Raw genomic sequence first — 18,392 nt, forward strand, 5'->3', positions numbered from 1 at the left:
TAAACAAAACCCCTCCCCCCTTTCTAAATGACCCCCCCACCCCTTTGTCAACTTCCCTGAGGATAGAGAACGTGTGTACCAAATTTGGTTGAATTCGGCCAAGTGGTTCAGAAGTAGTTAGCGAACATACATACATAGATTGATTTTTATATATATAGATATGGGTCTCCGAGCCTTCTATCAAAAGTTCGGTTTTGGAGTGATCCTGTAGCCTTTACGTATACTTTGTATACGGCCCTCCGACGAGACAGGAGGTTTGCGCTGGCCCAATAAGCCGCCTGAAAAACCAATAATTGCGAGCAATATAAGAGATAATACGACTCTATATAATCGGCAAAGACCTAGGCGACGAATAAAGGATTACAATTGGAAGCTTGGAACATGGAACTACAAGTCGCTAGGCTTCGCAGGCTGCGACAGGATGATCTACGATGACAACTTCGACGTCGTGGCGCTACAGGAGATTTGCTGGACAGGACAGAAAGTGTGGATAGTCTGCACACTGTATCGAATGATAACGGCCAACGATGCATAAACTTCGCAGCTTCCCGTGGAATGGTAGTCCGTAGCACCTTCTTTCCCCGCAAAAATATCCACAAGTCCACATGGAGATCACTTAACCAAGAAACCGAAAACCAAATCGACCGCGTTCTAATCGACGGTAAATTCTTTTCCGACATCACAAACGTCCGCACTTACCGCAGTGCGAATATTGAATCCGACCACTACCTCGTTGCAGTATACCTGCGCTCAAAACTCTCGACGGTGTACAACACGCGTCGTAGTCGAACGCCGCGGCGTAACATCGGGCGGCTACAAGACGGTAGACTAGCCTAAGGATACGCGCAGCAGCTGGAAGTGGCACTCCCAACGAAAGAGCAGCTAGGCGCAGCATCTGCACTTGGCACGGTGCCCCTGAATCAGAGTATGACGGCGAGCAGTTAGTGGGAAAGAAGAATGCAGCATGGGCGAGATTGCTGCAACACCGCACGAGGGCGAACGAGGCACGATATAAACGGGCGCGGAACAGACAACACTCGATTTTCCGGAGGAAAAACGTTTGCAAGAAGATCGAGACCATGAAGAGACGGAGCAACTGTACCGCGCTAATAACACACGAAAGTTCTATGAGAAGTTGAATCGTTCACTTAAGATCCACGTGCCACAGCCTGATATGTGTAAGGACATAACCGGGAACCTTCTTACGAACGAGCGTGAGGTGATCCAAAGGTGGTGGCAGCACTACGAAGAACACTGAATGGCGATGTGGCAGACGAAGATGGCAGTATGGTGATGAACCTGGGAGGACATGCGCAGGACATAATTTTACCGGCTCCGGATTTCCAGCAAATCCAGGAGGAGATCGGCCGACTGAAGAAGAACAAAGCCGCTTCGGTTGACCAGCTACCAGGAGAGCTATTTAAACACGGTGGTGAAGCACTGGCTAGGGCGCTGCACGGAGTCATTACCAAAATTTGGGAGGAGGGAGTTTTGCCGCAGAAGTGTATGGAAGGTGTTGTGTGTCCCATCTACAAACGGGGCGATAAGCTGGATTGTAGCAACTACCGCGCAATCACATTGCTGAACGCCGCCTTCAAGATGCTCTTACAAAATTAATGCCGTAGACTAGCACCAATTGCAAGAGAGTTCGTGGGGCAGTACCATGCGGGTTTTATGGGCGAACGCTCCATCACGGACCAGGTGTTCGCCATTCGTCAAGTACTGAAGAAATACCGCGAATACAACGTGCCCACGCATCATCTATTCATCGACTTCAAAGCCACATATGATACAATCGATCGGGACCAGCTTTGGCAGCTAATACACGAACAAGGATTTTCGTATAAACTGACACTGAGCCACCCCCCGAAAATCGGACGACTGCGGTGGCCCGGGCACGTAGCCAGAATGAAGGACAGTAACCCGGTGAAAATAATTTTCGACAACGATCCGACGGGCACAAGAAGACGAGGTGCGCAGCGGACAAGGTGGATCGATCAGGTGGAAGATGACTTGCGGACCCTCCGTAGACTGCGTGGTTGGCGACGTTTAGCCATGAACCGAGCCGAATGGAGAAGACTCTTTTATACCGCACAGCACAGGCCACTTCGGCCTTAGTCTGAATAAATTATAAATAAATAACATTTTAGACGTCATTTGTTTAAACTGTAGTATAAACAGCATTAATATAGCATAGTATTTCAAACATATAGGGTAAAATGCAATGCCCAATAGTAGACCCCCTAGTAGCGAAATTGTGCTCTTTTTGTCATAAGGAGTAGAAATTTTCAACATATTAATTCACTTCATCTGATTTTTATGTTCCGTTTCGGGACGTTCTTCTTCCCTATTATGGACCCCCCAAAATATTCCTATAATGGACACTCTCGTGTTTATTTTTTATAGAATTGTGAAAAATCCTTTATTTTTACTTTCCATAGCATTTCCAATGCATGTAATCAAATCATAGGACTGTAAGGTAGATTCTCAAGATGGAATTGTATTGGTATTGGTTGTATTGGTTGGGGGTCCACTATTGGGCACTTTACTTTAAAACGCAAAAACGCAAATAAAAAAATGCTTCTAAACCGCGGTGAAAAGAGCATTATTCGGCGGGGTATAATCGCCATGTAAAAATGCACCATTACCTATTTTTCTAGTGTTGTTTACATTCGCACTAGTGTATTTCGATGCGGTTGTATTATGGACAGATGGGTTTTTATATTTTTTGTACATATTTTTTAATGTACATACATATTCACTTATGAGTTTTCAGAGACGAGCTCGGTGGTCTAGTGGCTATCGCTTCTACCTTATAAGCAGGAGGTCGTGGGTTCAAGTCTACACTGCTAAAAATATCTATATAAGATATATGTGTCGCCGTTATATTTTTTTGCAATAGCTCCACCCTAATATAATCGATATAGAACCACACATAAATTAAATAATTGCTAATTCGAGACCACACATAAAGTTTATTTGGATATATATTTTATTAGTAGTTCGCGTGGAGAATGGTTATGTGTGCGCTGATATACATCATAAGTTAAATCTATGGATTTTCGCCAATAAATATGTGTGGATTTTTAGTAGTGTAGGCTCGTCCCTTTCCTACTTTGTATTTCTATCTAAGTTCTTTCTGTGATTCACGTTCTACCAAAACGATTCCTACTGTTATAACCTTCCACACAATCCCAAAACATCCCGTGGCACCTATGAGAGGTCGTAGAGTTCTCTGCATCTTTCTTAAGTAGGTGTCCAACTAACCATCCTTCCCCTTCCTCAGCATTCGCAAGGACGTAGCTAGCACAGATCTCGACTATTGGAGAGTGCAATGCTTCCATCTAAGAGATAAGAGATAGTGATTCGTCCCGAATCAATATCTGAGGTAACAGATGAAAGTAATGCTGCTACTCTCATACAATAGTCTTGGCTTGTACCACCTACGAATTTGTGCAAATTGCTCAATGCTAATGCTAATATTCACATATGAGTTTTCAGAATATTGGAAAATAATTTCCAAGTCGGGTGGTTTAGTCCCCGGAATATAGACAATAAACTTTGATTGATTTTTTTTTTTAATTTTTAAGTCATACTGTAGATTATTTTTCGGGGAATAAAATATTATGAGAAATTTGATGCTGTAGAATGGATTGTTCTGGGAAATGGAGTTCTTGAAAATGCCGTTCTGGGGATTGGCTTTCTTGGGTATGACACACAACCAGGCTTCATGTCATTTGACTAATTTGTTCATAACTCTCTTTAGAAGCCAAATTTATTCCATAATTTTAGATGTACTCATAACGCTTGAGTAGGCCTATATTTTTGTCTAAGGGTACATTGCTCTAAATATAACATCTGTGCCTGGGGAGTGAAAACTCTCCAAAATGTCACGTGTCATTTGACATAATGTCATTTGAATGACATTTTGCCCCCCACGCCTTGGATTACATATTTACAGCAATGTCTTGTTCGACAAAGTTGTAGGCACATTTAAGCGCTATAAGTTCGTCATACATCATGAAATAATAGCTAAGGGTATGCGATAAGACACTTTTTCCTAACGAAACGAAACGAAACGAAATTTCAAATGTCTATGTTGATTCGAAACGAATCGAAACGAAATATAGTTTTACTTTCGAGACTTCGAAACGATACGAAATCAAGATCCATTTAATTCGAAATTTTACGAAACGAAACGAACGCGGAGTTTTTATTGAATTGATTTAACATTAATTCTGATTTCATGTTTTCAAAGTCAAATAACTGCTTTGCGACCAATAGGGTTATAGTAACAGAAGAAGCAGTCTGTGATAAATCGCCGCGCTCCCGTTATTGGCAATAAGGCAATACCCCTGCATTTGTGCCACTTTCAAAGAAATACATCGTGCAGTGTGTGCTTCCGAATCTGATCTGAATCTGATATAGAAATTGTGGGATTTTTTTAGTATTCTGATTCAAATTCTGTTAAAAACCTTATTTCACTTAAAATTATGTATTAAGCTGAAGTATACTTCATTGGGGCCCTCCTTAGCCGTGCGGTAAGACGCGCGGCTACAAAGCAAGACCATGCTGAGGGTGGCTGGGTTCGATTCCCGGTCCGGTTTAGGCAATTTTCGGATTGGAAATTGTCTCGACTTCCCTGGGCATAAAAGTATCATCGTGCTAGCCTCATGATATACGAATGCAAAAATGGTAACCTGGCTAAGAAACCTCGCAGTTAAAAACTGTGGAAGTGCTTAATGAACACTAAGCTGCGAGGCGGCTCTGTCCCAGTGTGGGGATGTAATGCCAAGAAGAAGAAGAAGATACTTCATATTGACTTATCAACGTGGTTTATGGTATTGAGCTAACTCAAAACCAGAAAATGAATTTATAGATATTGTTTTTATAAATAATTTTTCCTGTCTCCTACCAAAACTTGTAACAAAAGGATATCATTTCCTTCCAAATTCATCCTTTTCATAGGAGGCTCGGAGACCCATAGTCTTTTATACAATTAACTCGACGAACCAAGCAATTGTCTGTTTGTCCATGTTTATGTGTTTGTACATATGGGGCATGCAAACATTGTTGTCAAAGAATGAGCTAAGAAAGTAAGAATGCTGATGAGTAAGAAACAGCTGCTATGGACAATATGAGCCGGTCACGCCCTTACAGTCAATTTAGGATTAGGAGAGGAAAATGAGTTTGACACTCATCACTCTAAGAGACTGAGGAATGCTCTGCATCTCCGTGAGCTCCACAGGAAAGGAATCGTTATTTTTTTAAAAAGTAATTCATGTGAAGCCACATTGGTAAGCAACTAAATATTTATTGTGAAGTTATTTTGAAAACTCGAAGACGAAAACCGTGTTTCAAATCAATCCAACGAATCAATGCGCTTCGTTTAATAATAATGTTTTTCTTAGCGGTGGCTCTTAAGGCCTAGTTATGCGCTTAAATCTGGTTTGAGGCCTAAGAGGTGAAGAAGTCAGCCTTTAATAAGAAAGAGGCGTTCTAAAATACGTCACAAGGGCCCTAAGAATCCACGCCACGGTTTTGCCTCTTTGACAAAGTTGTATGTACTGATCTGATTCATACAGTAGACGTTCGATAACTGCAAGTCATTCAAGTGCAATGATTTTTAACTGCGATTCGATAGTTGTAACAGTTTTGCAGTTATCGGACCGCTTAACTTCAAAACTATGTCAAACTCAATGACAGCTGCATTGCGCTGCACAATCAGATGCACTTTTATTTCATCTGACGTCGATTGACAACCGTTTGATGTCTAAAATACGTCGAACGGCATTCGCTAACTGAAAAGTTAACATGTTGTAGACTAGCCCAGCTTAGTATGGGGAGAAAAAAATGTTGTCGAATTCCACGGGCACCCCGCAGGATTTTGTCTTTTGGTGAGAAAATCTATTTCTCAAAATTTCAGCTCAATCGCTTGTTGCATAAGCTGGTGCAATTGATTTGAAGTTTGTATGGAGATTTCAGCCAAAATATATAAGAAAATACACCTCTGTCACTCATTCGATCTGGAATTGGTTCTGATTGCTGGATAAAGCTCAGAATTGCAAAAATGGCAGTTGGTGTGTTACAGAACAATTTCACAGAACATTGTACGACGATTAAATGAATTTTGCCTCAGCCTCCGGCTGATGTATTAGGAGCTGGATTGTGTATTTTTGGATTTAATGATCGATTTGAATCAGCCGAAAACTATATAGAAGTTCATTTGATCATCGTACAATGTTCTGCGAAATTGTTCTGTGACATACCAACTGCCTTTTTGCAAATCTGAGCTTAATCGAGCAATCATAACCTATTTCCAGATCGAATGAGTGACGGTGGTATATTTTCCTATATATTTTGGCTGTAATCTCCATACAAACTTCAAATCAATTGTGCCAGCTTATGCAACAACCGATTGGGCTGAAATTTAGAGATATATTTTTTCACCAAAAGACACAATTCTGAGGGGTTCCCCGTGGAATTCGACAATTCTTTGTTTCCTGGGCCAGTCTTGTTGTAGCTATCGAACGGCTACTGTGTATGATTGACTAAAACGAAAGCTCCCCCTAATTAATTAGAGATTTTCCATAAAAATTCGGAAATTGCCAATAAAGAAATCAGGGTGTGAGCAGTAAATAAATATAAAATTTCCAGGAATACAAAATTTCCACAAAAAAAACAGATTAGCACTTTTAAAAGCGAAAATGGCAATTATGGAAGAAGAATGTTTCATGAAGATATCAAAATGTATCACAAAAAAATTTCAACAAATTCACAAATTTCCATAAATAAATCAATATTAGTAATAAACAATTACAAAATTTTCTACAAAATAAATATTTCTTCCATAAATAATAAAAAAATCCACAAAATATATGAGGAAATATATAAGGAAATATGAAAAATCAATTAAACTGAGCCTGGGATTTTTTATGGAAAAATTCTTATTTAACATTGATATTATATTTTGCTGTCGTATATGATTACATTTACACTCTGAGCCTGACGTCTTAAATATTGAGTCAGATCACTTTGAAAAAATAGAATAGAATAGTTAGATATTTATCTTTTCCTGTTGGGCATTTCAAACAAAACACTGCAGTTATGAACTCTATGAACTTATGTAGAAAGCGTTATTAGAAAAATTTGTATAACATTAGGATTTGAAAACACCTTTATGATTTTGTTCAGCGGCGCAGCCAAAATTTTTGATAAATCACGACCGTACGAGGCAGTATGGTTTTAGTCTAAATTTGTTTCGAAATTCCGCGGAATTCCGTTAAATTTCGTTAAAAGCTAGTTTTTTCTAGCGAAATATTTGTAATTTTACGAAACCAAACGAAATTAAGAAATCAGATTTCGCCATGCTCAAATTCCGCGAAATTCCGCGGAATTTCATTTCGAACCACCTGAAACGAAATTTTTCGAAATACCGCATATGCTTAATAATAGCTACCTTCTGGAAAAAGTACTGAGAAAATTATACAAACGAATGCAAATGACATTTTACAACACTGCACACAACCATTTATACATAATCAGAGATTTTGGGATTGTTTGACTCACTTGTATGACATTTTGCCTTGATCTTGAGTTGGCTGCTGTTGCGTAGCTTCACCGGGATGATCTGTTGTTTGTTGTTTTTGTTGTAGCTTTTGTCTATAAGAATAAATGAAAGAATTTTGAATAAGTATAAAATAGAATTTGACTGGCTGGATGATCGGTGCATGAGAAAATCAGTCATCGGAAATAGGGGTCACTCCAACATGACGTCCAGAGTTTGAGAGAAGGGAGGGGGTCCAAGATTTTGTGACAATGCAATACTGGGTATGCCGAAACACACGTGACAGAAGAAGGAGGAAAGTTTGAACATTTTTGAAAAGTAGTGGATGTCATTTGAATCACCTCAGATATAAATAAAGTGCGAAGATAAACGCACAGCAAACAGACGAAACACAGTGAGCATTTACTTATCAAATTCATCGTTGTACAAACACTAACGACATCAGTTGTTTTCACTAAGTTGGGCAAATTAAGAACCAGATGGTGGTAGTGAACAAACGTTGAAATCGAGCAAATCCGATGCGATTGGCCAACTAATGATTATTCAAACTGACCAGTAATATTGATGAATATTTAACGAGTGTTATGTCTGTTTGTCTGTGATAAAAGATAGAATGCGCACGATAGCAGTATGGTAATAAGCATGAGTAGAAATAAAAATACCATAATATGATGATAACGTCTATTAGCGCACGCAATGCAGATCGCATGTGAAGCACCATGTCGTTAGTAAGGCAATTAGAAGATTCAGAAAACCAAGTGTTTAAAGCGCAGATCTATCGATCGAAGGTAGTTGTAAATTCCTCACAAACTAAATCCAGGAAGTATGTTCATGACGATCTGATTGCATAAAACCTCGAATAAAGGTACACGTAAAAAAATAACCTTATATGTTATGGCAAAAAACCATTCTAAAATACTTATACTCTTCATTATGCCACCTAATGAATGATCGCATACCAAAAAGCTAATAACATTCATAAGTTAATGAAAAGTATAAGTTTCGGAATGTATGTGACTAATGCGATGTATAAGTTTTTTCTTATACATATCATTAAGCGCCTGCTTTGACAAAAAAGTATTAGAAATCTTAATAATAAATAACATTAAATTTTTTTACGTGTAGGCATTCTTTTTAAAAAAATTGACAATACTTTTTTATTTTCGTTTCGATCGACAGCTGTTGCACTATCGTACAATAATGATTCACGACAGATGCCTGATATCTGTTTACATAGGTAGATCTGATGTTCAATCGTAACGCGTTATCGAGTCTTGTACTTGCGTTTCGATTTTGTGTACTCACTTATATTTTCCCTTTGGCTGCTGTTCTGTAGCCATTTGCCTTGGTTCAGGATTTTCCACAGTTTGTTCCGTAGGGGATGGGTCTGTCTGTTGCAGTTCTTGTTCTTGTTGTTGCTGTAGCTTTTTTTGTCTGCATAATGACGAAAAGCACCAACAAGCGATACGTATTGTAAATTTTTGTTAGGTTACCAGCTATCGGAACAAAACTGTACTAAGCTCTTTAAAAACAACATATTTTTATAACGAAAAAAAAAACTTCTTCGATGCTAAAATTTAGTTCGCATGTATGTAACTTGTTCTTGACATAGGTGCGCAAAAAAAATACGTGTCCCCAATGCCAAATAAGCCAGGATGGCTCGGCGGGGCCGCTTGTCGTATTCTTTTTTGCTCTCACTTATATGAGATTGCAACGAATTCTCCAGTTCCTTATGTAAAAATAAGAAGTTTCAAGTCGTTTCGGAAGCGACCGTGTCACCAAAATCAAATTCAAAATCTTAGCTAATATAATATTCTTAGCTAATTCTAATATTCACAAAAAAATGTGATCGTAGATCGGAAGACACAGTCGAAACGCATCAATGAAAATGTGATCTACAAGCGTTACGACTTTACTTACTTATATTTGCCCTTCTGAGCAACATGTTGCTCAGCCATTGGATCTGGATCCGGCTGCTGTTCGGCGGTCGATTCCGTAACCGGTGTACCTTGTTCTTGTTGCTGTTGTTGCTTTTTTTGCCTACGACACGACGGGAAACATCGACAAACATTTGAATGTTAATTTTTAGTTTAACAAACTGCACACTAGTTTTAGTGAGAACGTTTATGTTATTCGTATCAAAGAATAAACTGCTGGCTGGATTTGATGAACATTTAATTCTCGTTACGCACCTTGAAATGGCTGACCTCCCTCCGTACCATTACGGGGTAATACTCACTTATATTTGCCTTTTTGTTGGGGCTGCTGTGTAGCCATCGGCTCTGACCCTTGCTCTTTCACAGATGATTCCGAAGGTGTTGGTTGGAGCTGTTGCTGTTTTCTGTGTAAATATATGAACAATTTTAAAAGCATTTTTCCATTAGTTGGGTGAGCTCTGACATTATCTTTATATCAAGGATGTTAGCTTAGCCTTAGCTTAGACTGACTGTACATATCAATGCTAGACCCACATTTGAAAAGGGCGTAACATCCAAAATTTATTCGTTCCTATTCTTTGCCCACATATATAGCTATATATGTATGTAGACGAAGAATCAGGAGGAATACATTATGACTGTTACGCCATTTTCAAATGTTGGTCTAGAATGGATGCTACTCCGTGATTGAACCAGGTGTACACCCAGGTTTTTTTTACACGGTTTGGTTTTCGTCGTTTAAGACCTTCAACGTCAATGAAACAATGAGTTAACCCCACGAAAAAATTCACAAAAAATCTAAGAAAATTCAGGTGGTATTTAACAAGCTGTGAATGTTCGGGTTAACCGAGAAATTAAAGAATTCCAACCGTGTAAAAAAAAACCTGGGTGTAAATTGGTCGGGGTTCTACCAAATCACACCTAGTGACTTTTTGACTGACTTGTGCTATTTTGTTCGTACAAGGACGGAAATCGTTTTATATCAATTCATGCGTACAGTTGTTGTAGGGTATCCTCAGTTATGGGATTGACTTACTTACTTACTTATGGATCCTCTACACCTCCGGTGGTGCAAAGGGCCGACTTGAAAGATCTCCATCCTGAGCGTTTCTCGGCTATCGCTTTAACCTGTTGCCAGGTTAGATTTCGGTCGACTTCTTTTATTTATTTATTGAGGCCAAGAACCTCTGGGTCTGCCTCTGCTGCGATGTCCCGCTGGGTTCCAGTCTAATGCTTGTTTACAGATTTCGTTTCCGCCCCTACGTAGAGTGTGGCCGACCCAGCCCCACTTCCGATCCCGAATTTCTGTTGCTCTCGGCCTATGGTGACAACGACGATGGAGCTCGTTGTTCGAGATCCAGTTGTGAGGCCACCAGACCCGAATTATATACCGCAGGCATCTGTTAATGAACACCTGCAGCCGTTGAGTGTTCTCCACTGATACACACCATGTTTCGCTAGCGTATAACAGCACAGATTTCACGTTAGAGTTGAAAATTCGTATTTTGGTGCGTTCACTTATCTGCCTGTTTTTCCAGATATTTCTTAAACTCGCAAAGGCAGCCCTTGCTTTCTTGATCCATGCGCCTATGTCGATCTTGGTACCGCCGTCTGACGCCATTTGGCTACCAAGATATTGGAAGCTTTCAGCATTCTCCACTGGTTGCCCGGCTACTGTGAAACTGGAAGGAGTCACCGTGTTTACATCCAACGATTTGGTTTTGTTGACGTTGATGACTAAACCTGCCGAGGAGGAGCGCTCGGCAAGGTCGTTGAGCTTACTCTGCATATCAGAGCGCCGTTGCGCGAGGAGTGCAACGTCATCAGCCAATACGAAGTCGTTTAGGTGCTCCATGGTTATAGGCTGCCATAACAGCCCGCGGTTTGGTTCACGGTCAATCGCATCTACCAGAATCTCATCGATTACGATGAGGAACAGTAACGGTGATAGAATACATCCTTGCCTCACACCAGCTACGACCCGGATAGGGTCGGACAGGACACCATTGTGCAGCACACTACACGAAAAGGCCTCGTACTGTGCTTCGATGAGGTCGATGATTTTCTCAGGAACCCCCTTGCGTCTCAGGGTGCCCCACATATTCTCGTGATTGAGACGGTCGAAAGCTTTTTCGTTGTCAATGAATACCAAGTAAAGGGACTCTTGGAATTCGTTGACCTGCTCCAGAATGATGCGGAGCGTGACAATATGGTCCACACAGGATCTTCCGGCACGGAATCCGGCTTGCTGCCGCCGGAGAGTCGCATCGATCTTCTCCAGAATCCGGGCTAGGATAATTTTGCACAGAACGGTACACAGCAACATAATGCCTCGCCAGTTATCGCATACAGTCAGGTCACCCTTTTTGGGCACCTCCACTAAGATACCTTGCATCCAGTCGACCGGGAAAGTTGCGGTGTCCCAGATATTACGAAATAAACGATGCAGTAGTTGAGCGGATGTCATGGGGTCAGCTTTGAGCATCTCGGCTGATATGCGGTCGACCCCTGGGGCTTTATTCGATTTCATGCTTTGGATGGCTGTTTGAATCTCTAGCAGTGATGGAGCTTCGATATTGACACGTGTTATACGTCGGATCCTAGGCAGATCATGCCGAGGTGGTGATGGCCTGGCTGGCACTTGAAAAAGTTGTTCGAAGTGCTCGAACCAGCGTTTCAGCTGGTCAGTTGGGTCGGTCAATAACCTATCATTCGCGTCTTTCACAGGCATCGTTGCATTCATCTTCGCCCCGCTTAAGCGTCGTGAGATATCGTAGAGGAGGCGAATGTCCCCGGTTGCGGCGGCTCTCTCTCCTTCGTCGGCCAGAGAGTCTGCCCACGCTCGCTTGTCCCGTCGACATGAGCGTTTTACTTCCTTCTCAAGAGCCGCGTAACGTTGACGGGCTAAGACTTTGGCTCCTCTGGTTTTCGAACGCTCTATTGCGGCTTTGGCTTCTCTTCGCTCCTCTATATTGCTCCAGGTCTCATCGGTGATCCATTGTTTTCTCTGGGTGCATAGTTCGCCCAGATTGTTCTCGCTGGTGGCGCTGAAGGCATTCTTGATGGCGGTCCTGGTCTTTCACGCTGCCACCTTCTGGAATATCTGCAGCACGCGTCTCCAGTTCTTCAACGAAGGACCGTTTCACCGCGGCATCTTCCAGTCGGCGTGTGTTGAATCGTCGTCCAACTCTTTCCTCCTGCCGGCAAATCCGCGCAATGCGCAGGCGTACTTCGCCTATGAGGAGGTGATGATCAGACGCGATATCGGCACTACGTTTATTCCGTACATCAGGAAGGCTCCGTTTGATTTGATTTGATTTTCTGTAAAGCCGTCACGGGAGACTCACGTGACCTTGTGAACCGGTCGATGAGGGAAGAGCGATCCCCCGATCACCATGTCGTTATTACCACAAAATTCTGAGAACAGCTCTCCGTTTTCGCTCATTTCTCCGAGACCATGGCGTCCCATAATGCGCTCATGGTTCGAGTTGTCGGATCCGATCTTCGCATTGAAGTCGCCCAAACAGATCTTGATATCACCCTTCGGAATTCTATCTACGACGGCATTGAGTTGGCTGTAGAAGTTCTCTTTGTCTTGCAGATCGGCAGCATCGGTTGGCGCATAACATTGGATTATAGTAATATTTCGGACCCGTGTTCTAAATCTGGCAACGATTATCCTTTCACTTATAGGTTCCCACTTCATAACCGCAGAGTGTGCCTGAGCGCTTAGTAGGAAGCCAACTCCGCGATACCGGGGAGCTTGTTCACCTCGTAAACCAGAGTATAGCAGAACTTTTCCCGACGGCGTTCTGTGTTCTCCAAAATTTGGCCAACGGACTTCACTCAGCTCCAGGATCTCGAGCTTCATGCGGCGTACCCCATTGGCAAGTTGTGCCAATTAACTCTGCTTGGCTAGGGTTAAAACGTTCCATGTTCCTATTCGTGTCCGTTGTTTCGCGCTAAGATTCGTCGCCGTAAAATCAGTCCGTATTCTCTCATTATCGGATTCTCGAACAAATTGATGTTTCGGGAACAATAGGTTGTTGGCCCAAGGTTCCCTATCCACCGGGATGGGGCTGCCATCTTAGGTATAGCTTCCGGGGAATTGCATTTCATACTCAGCCGCTGGATGCCAGAACAGACGCTGTTGGAGTCGCACCTCCTTGGTGAACAGGCGCTCGATCAGTCGGGTCAAATTTGTTTAAAGTCCAACCCAACACCAAGACTAGGCTAGTGCAGCTTTTTATAGAAGTTCAACAGAGCCCACTGTCTAACCCCACCACATCCTAGGCAGACCCCACAGGACGCACCATCTCACTCTAGCTGATGTCAGAAGAACAACAGTGCCCACGCCACACTACCAGCTAAGTACGCAACCCTTAGCTGGCGGTCAATTGTCATCGGAAGAATCGTGGAAGCGTGAGTATTGGAACTTGTGAGGACCAGAGCTATGTTAGGCGCCCCTTCCCGGATGTCAACTCACCATTTCGCAGCCCCTTATGGGATTGATGATTGCGGTTATTTGATACGATTTACGAACAATTAAATCTGTTAAACGAAAGAAAAATTGTTTGATTGTAAATCAATAGTTAATTGATTGTTTTCAATAGTTCAACTATTTGTGTTCAAAATTGATTATATGTGAAGTCTTATGGAACAATAAAGATGCGCCAAATATTCCTTTTTGTTGTTGAAACAATTGACCTTTCCCGTTTAAAATTTTTCGATTCTTTGGCTTATTTAAGGTCAACTTTGTTGAAAATAAATTTAGCGTGCAATTCTCACCCCTCACAATCGAGATTATGGTCCAATGCACCGAATGAACACAATGACGTTTGAGACGGGCGCTGTTTACTAAAAATGAACACTTGCATGAACTCGATGAATGAAAAAGTATTCATTCTTAGTAAACAGCGCACCGCTCAAACGTCAATGATGAACTCGGTGCATTGGACCATGCAATATAGGCGATATAGACACACCATGACTCTTGTTGTGTTATCGACACGCTCATTTTGATTTTACTCACCGGTGAGTAGTTTTGTATCGCCGTTTTTTTTTCCCACAGAAATTTTACTCACTTTTTGAAAAAAAGTGGAACTACTCAAATTTTGAGTGGTTCCACTTTTTTTCAAAAGTGAGTAAAATTTCTGTGGGAAAAAAAGAGACGGCAATAGACCAATGCAAGATCTTGACATAACCTCAACTATTTGCCAGTTCACAGAGCTTGTTTACAAGGTGTTAGAATTAAAATCGATCAGCTCGAAATGAAAATCCGTAATTTTCGTTCAAAATCATTTTGATCCGAATATTCTAGTAATATGCTTTGAGTCCTACCATAAATCAATCACAGCAGACATCAATATTCTTAATTAATCGCAAAACAGTTTTTCCGGAAGCTGCTCCAGAGACTAAGTCCCTGTAAACAAGCTCTGTGAACTGTCAACCTACGTCATCATGCACTGGTCTATACAAAACTACTCACTATTGAGTAGAAAAAAATGAGCGTGGAAGTTATTATTGTTTATAGAAAATGTAAATAAATCAGAATCGTTATTCGTTCGTGTAAAGTCCAACTGAGTGGTTGTTTTCTTTCTTCCGTTCCGACGTTCCCGCTTCGCTTTATCGGTCCGCTGTACGTTTGTTGTCCACTGTTGCGCGCTCTCCAACAGGTTATTGGCCCAGGTATGGACGATAAAGTGAAAATCGCCGCGTTCGACGGATCCGGCTTCCACAACTGGAGGTTCCGGATGGAAACCATTCTCGACACTTTCGATCTGCTGGATTGTCTCCACCGGGAGATGAGTGAGATCGACGAGTTTAAATTGGTGGCGGACGATTCCGCTAGTGTAAAGTCGGAGAAGAAAAAGAAAATGGTGGAACGAAGAGCCGCGGAGAAAAAGTGTAAAGCTGTGATAATTCAGGCGATTGCTGACAGCCAGCTTGAACTTGTGAAAGACTGTGTGACACCGAAGAAAATATGGGACACGTTAAAAGCGGTGTTTGAGCGTCGCGGTGTTGCCGGACAATTATTTATCCGGAAGCAGCTCCTCACATTAAAGTATGTGGAGGATGCGAGTGATAGTTTGTCGGAACACCTGCTGAAGTTTGATCGGTTGATTCGGGAGAAGACTCCGACGCGGTTTGTCATTTATTGTTGACACTGCCACCGTCGTTTGATTCAGTAGTTACTGCAATCGAAACACTTCCGACCGGTGTTACAATGGCGTTTGTAAAGAAGCGTTTAATCGATGTGGATATAAAACGAAGAAATCTACTGGCCCCTGGGGGCGATGATAAGGGTGTTGCCATGTTTAGCAGACAATGCTGGAGGAAGTATAAGTGTTTTCGGTGCGGTAAAGTTGGGCACAAACAAGCCGAATGCCATGTGAATATGTCTATGGGATCAGATCCGAGTGATTGTGATTACGGTAGAAATAAATACACCAGAAAAATCCAGCATCGTAGAGCGGACATAGCTGTTGAAGAAAATCGTTCGTCGGATCGTGTGGATGTGGCATTCCTGGCATCAAAAGAAGAAAAAGAAGAAATTGTGAAAATGCAGTGGTTCTTAGACTCTGGAGCGACGGACCACATGGTAAACGACCGAAAGTACTTCAGCACGATGCGGCGTCTGGAGCGACCGGTGGAAATATCAGTAGCAAGCGGTGAAAAGTTGTTAGCGGAATACTGTGGCGATGTAGTACAGTCGGGATTCGCTGGTTGGGATCTTAATACTTGGGTCACTTTTTAGTTGGGCCTCCGCTGGTTGGGCCATGGCCCAACTAAAAAGCAACCGTACGTCAAAATTCAATGTAAACACGGAAAACGGGATTGGGCGTCACTGGACATCATTTGTGATGTTCAAGTCGAAATACACGTGTTCAAATGGCTGTCAGTTGGCCCAACTAAAAAACCGAATTCGTTAGTTGGGCCGAGGTCGTGGCCCAACCAGCGAATCGCGACTGTAGTATACTCAGCTGTTGGAAACGTCAGAAAGAAATGTGAAGCGAAAAATGTGCTGTTCGTACCCAATCTCAGCTGTAATTTGTTCTCTGTGAACCGTGTTGCGAGAGCGGGTATGAAAGTCAGTTTCATCGGCAATGAAGCAAAAATCACAAAATGTGGTGCGGTGATGGCTGCCGCGCACTACAATGGGAGGCAGTATGTGTTAGATGTAAGCCATTTGACGCGAGTACAGCAATGGTGAGCATCATCGTACTACAGAGTGCCATGTACTCCAGATGAGCAGGAGAAGGAAGATGACGAAGAATATAGAATCAGTAGTTGGCGGAAATGTGCTAAGAGAAGATTTTTTTTGATTATGCGGATTGACGAAGCTTACGGCTAGGAGGGGCTGATAGTTTAATAAAAAAAAATAAGGAATACGGAAAAGATTGAGATTGAGCTTTGCAGGAGGACTTTTTAGGATTATTGAATAGTTTTACCTTGAACTTGAAGATCAAGTATTCGAATTAAAATGTGTAGCTGGAGATGGATACGGATGGGTCATAGATGACCCAAGACGAAAATCAGCTGTCAAAAATCAGTTTTGAGAGATAGAGCATAGCTTTCTTCAGCAAAAATGTTCAAAAATAACTGCTCCATCCAGAAAAAAATATTGCACAGGTCAGGTTACGGCCACTACAACGATCTAGAGCATCCAAACTATCCTTGAGTTGTAATTTTGATGTTCTTAGGTATCAACACCATACTTTATCATATTCTTGTTAAATAATTGAAATTGAAATGCTTGATGATAAAATTCTGCGCCTGTCCAGCGGTATAACAGATCTTTTTCAATACGATACTCCAAACCGTCCTTGAATTCAGATCTTAATATATTTTTTTTTATTATCTATATTTGGGAGATTTTCAGCCGGAGACTGGTTCACCTCCGGCGACAAGCCCCCCGGGCAGTAAAAGAGTACAGGGATTTATGCCAACTTATTATCTAATGTCGAATTCGTTTTTAAAAAGTTCCAACCTAGGTTGGAACCAGTTCCAACCTAAGTGCTGTCAAAGTGTTTTTTTATTCGCTCAGGTTGGAACTAGGTTCGCACTAGTTCCAACCCCAAAGCTGTCGGGTTCGCACTGTGTTGTTTCACGGTTTCGCACCGGGTTCACCAATACAACTGTACTTCTACTGTCAAAACCACGTGGGTGGGTGGGACTGGGTGGAATAAACAAGCAGAAGGAAGAAACGAAGCTGTCTGTTTATTAAAATGAAATGCGCGTTGAAAATCTTTTTTTTTCGGGAATTTTGTGATATTTGTTATTGTAGTTTTAAATGAAATTAATCTGGTACTGTTGTCTAGATTAATTTTTTTTAATAATTGTTAGGGAATTATTTTAGGTCGGTGGATGGAATTATGTAGTTTGGAAATTCATCTTGAAACCCGTTCGCAAAATCCGCTAAGAATTGTCAGAAAAATATATTTGAGGAATACCGAATAGAATTATTTCTTATGCAGAAATAACTTCAGAAATTCTTTTTTTTTAATTCTTCCAAAAACTCTTTCGTGCGTTTCAGAATTTTCTTCGGGAATCCTGAAAGAAATTACTGCCAGAAATTCTTTCAGTAATTATTTCTTGAATTGTTGGCGATATCTTTCAGCCATTCCTCCATATTTTTTCCAAGGTATCCTTTCAGGATGAATTCCTTTGGGAATTCTTCTAGGAAGATCTTTGAAGACTGATCCTGGATTTTTTTCTGGAAGTTGCTCCAGGAATTAATTTGAAAATTCCTACAATATAATTCCTTCAGGAAATCCTTCTGAAATACAGGAACTAACTCGAAGTTTCCTACAGGAATTGCTCAGCAAGGTTCGTACATAAATTCCCCCGGAAGTACCTTGAGAAATTCCTCCGGGAGATTCTTGAAA

The 18,392-nt window shown here is 41.5% G+C and overlaps 1 protein-coding gene across 1 annotated transcript in view; it reads right to left on the minus strand.

Moving 5' to 3' along the window:
• Positions 1–18,392, minus strand: part of LOC134222841 (protein argonaute-2-like) — a 93,962-nt gene that overhangs the window by 59,501 nt on the left and 16,069 nt on the right. The window contains 4 exon segments of the mRNA XM_062701992.1: positions 7,570–7,662; positions 8,873–9,001; positions 9,488–9,607; positions 9,807–9,908. Coding sequence (XP_062557976.1) covers positions 7,570–7,662; positions 8,873–9,001; positions 9,488–9,607; positions 9,807–9,908 — 444 coding nt within the window.

The sequence above is a fragment of the Armigeres subalbatus genome, chromosome 3, assembly GCF_024139115.2.
Source record: "Armigeres subalbatus isolate Guangzhou_Male chromosome 3, GZ_Asu_2, whole genome shotgun sequence".
Taxonomy (NCBI): domain Eukaryota; kingdom Metazoa; phylum Arthropoda; class Insecta; order Diptera; family Culicidae; genus Armigeres; species Armigeres subalbatus.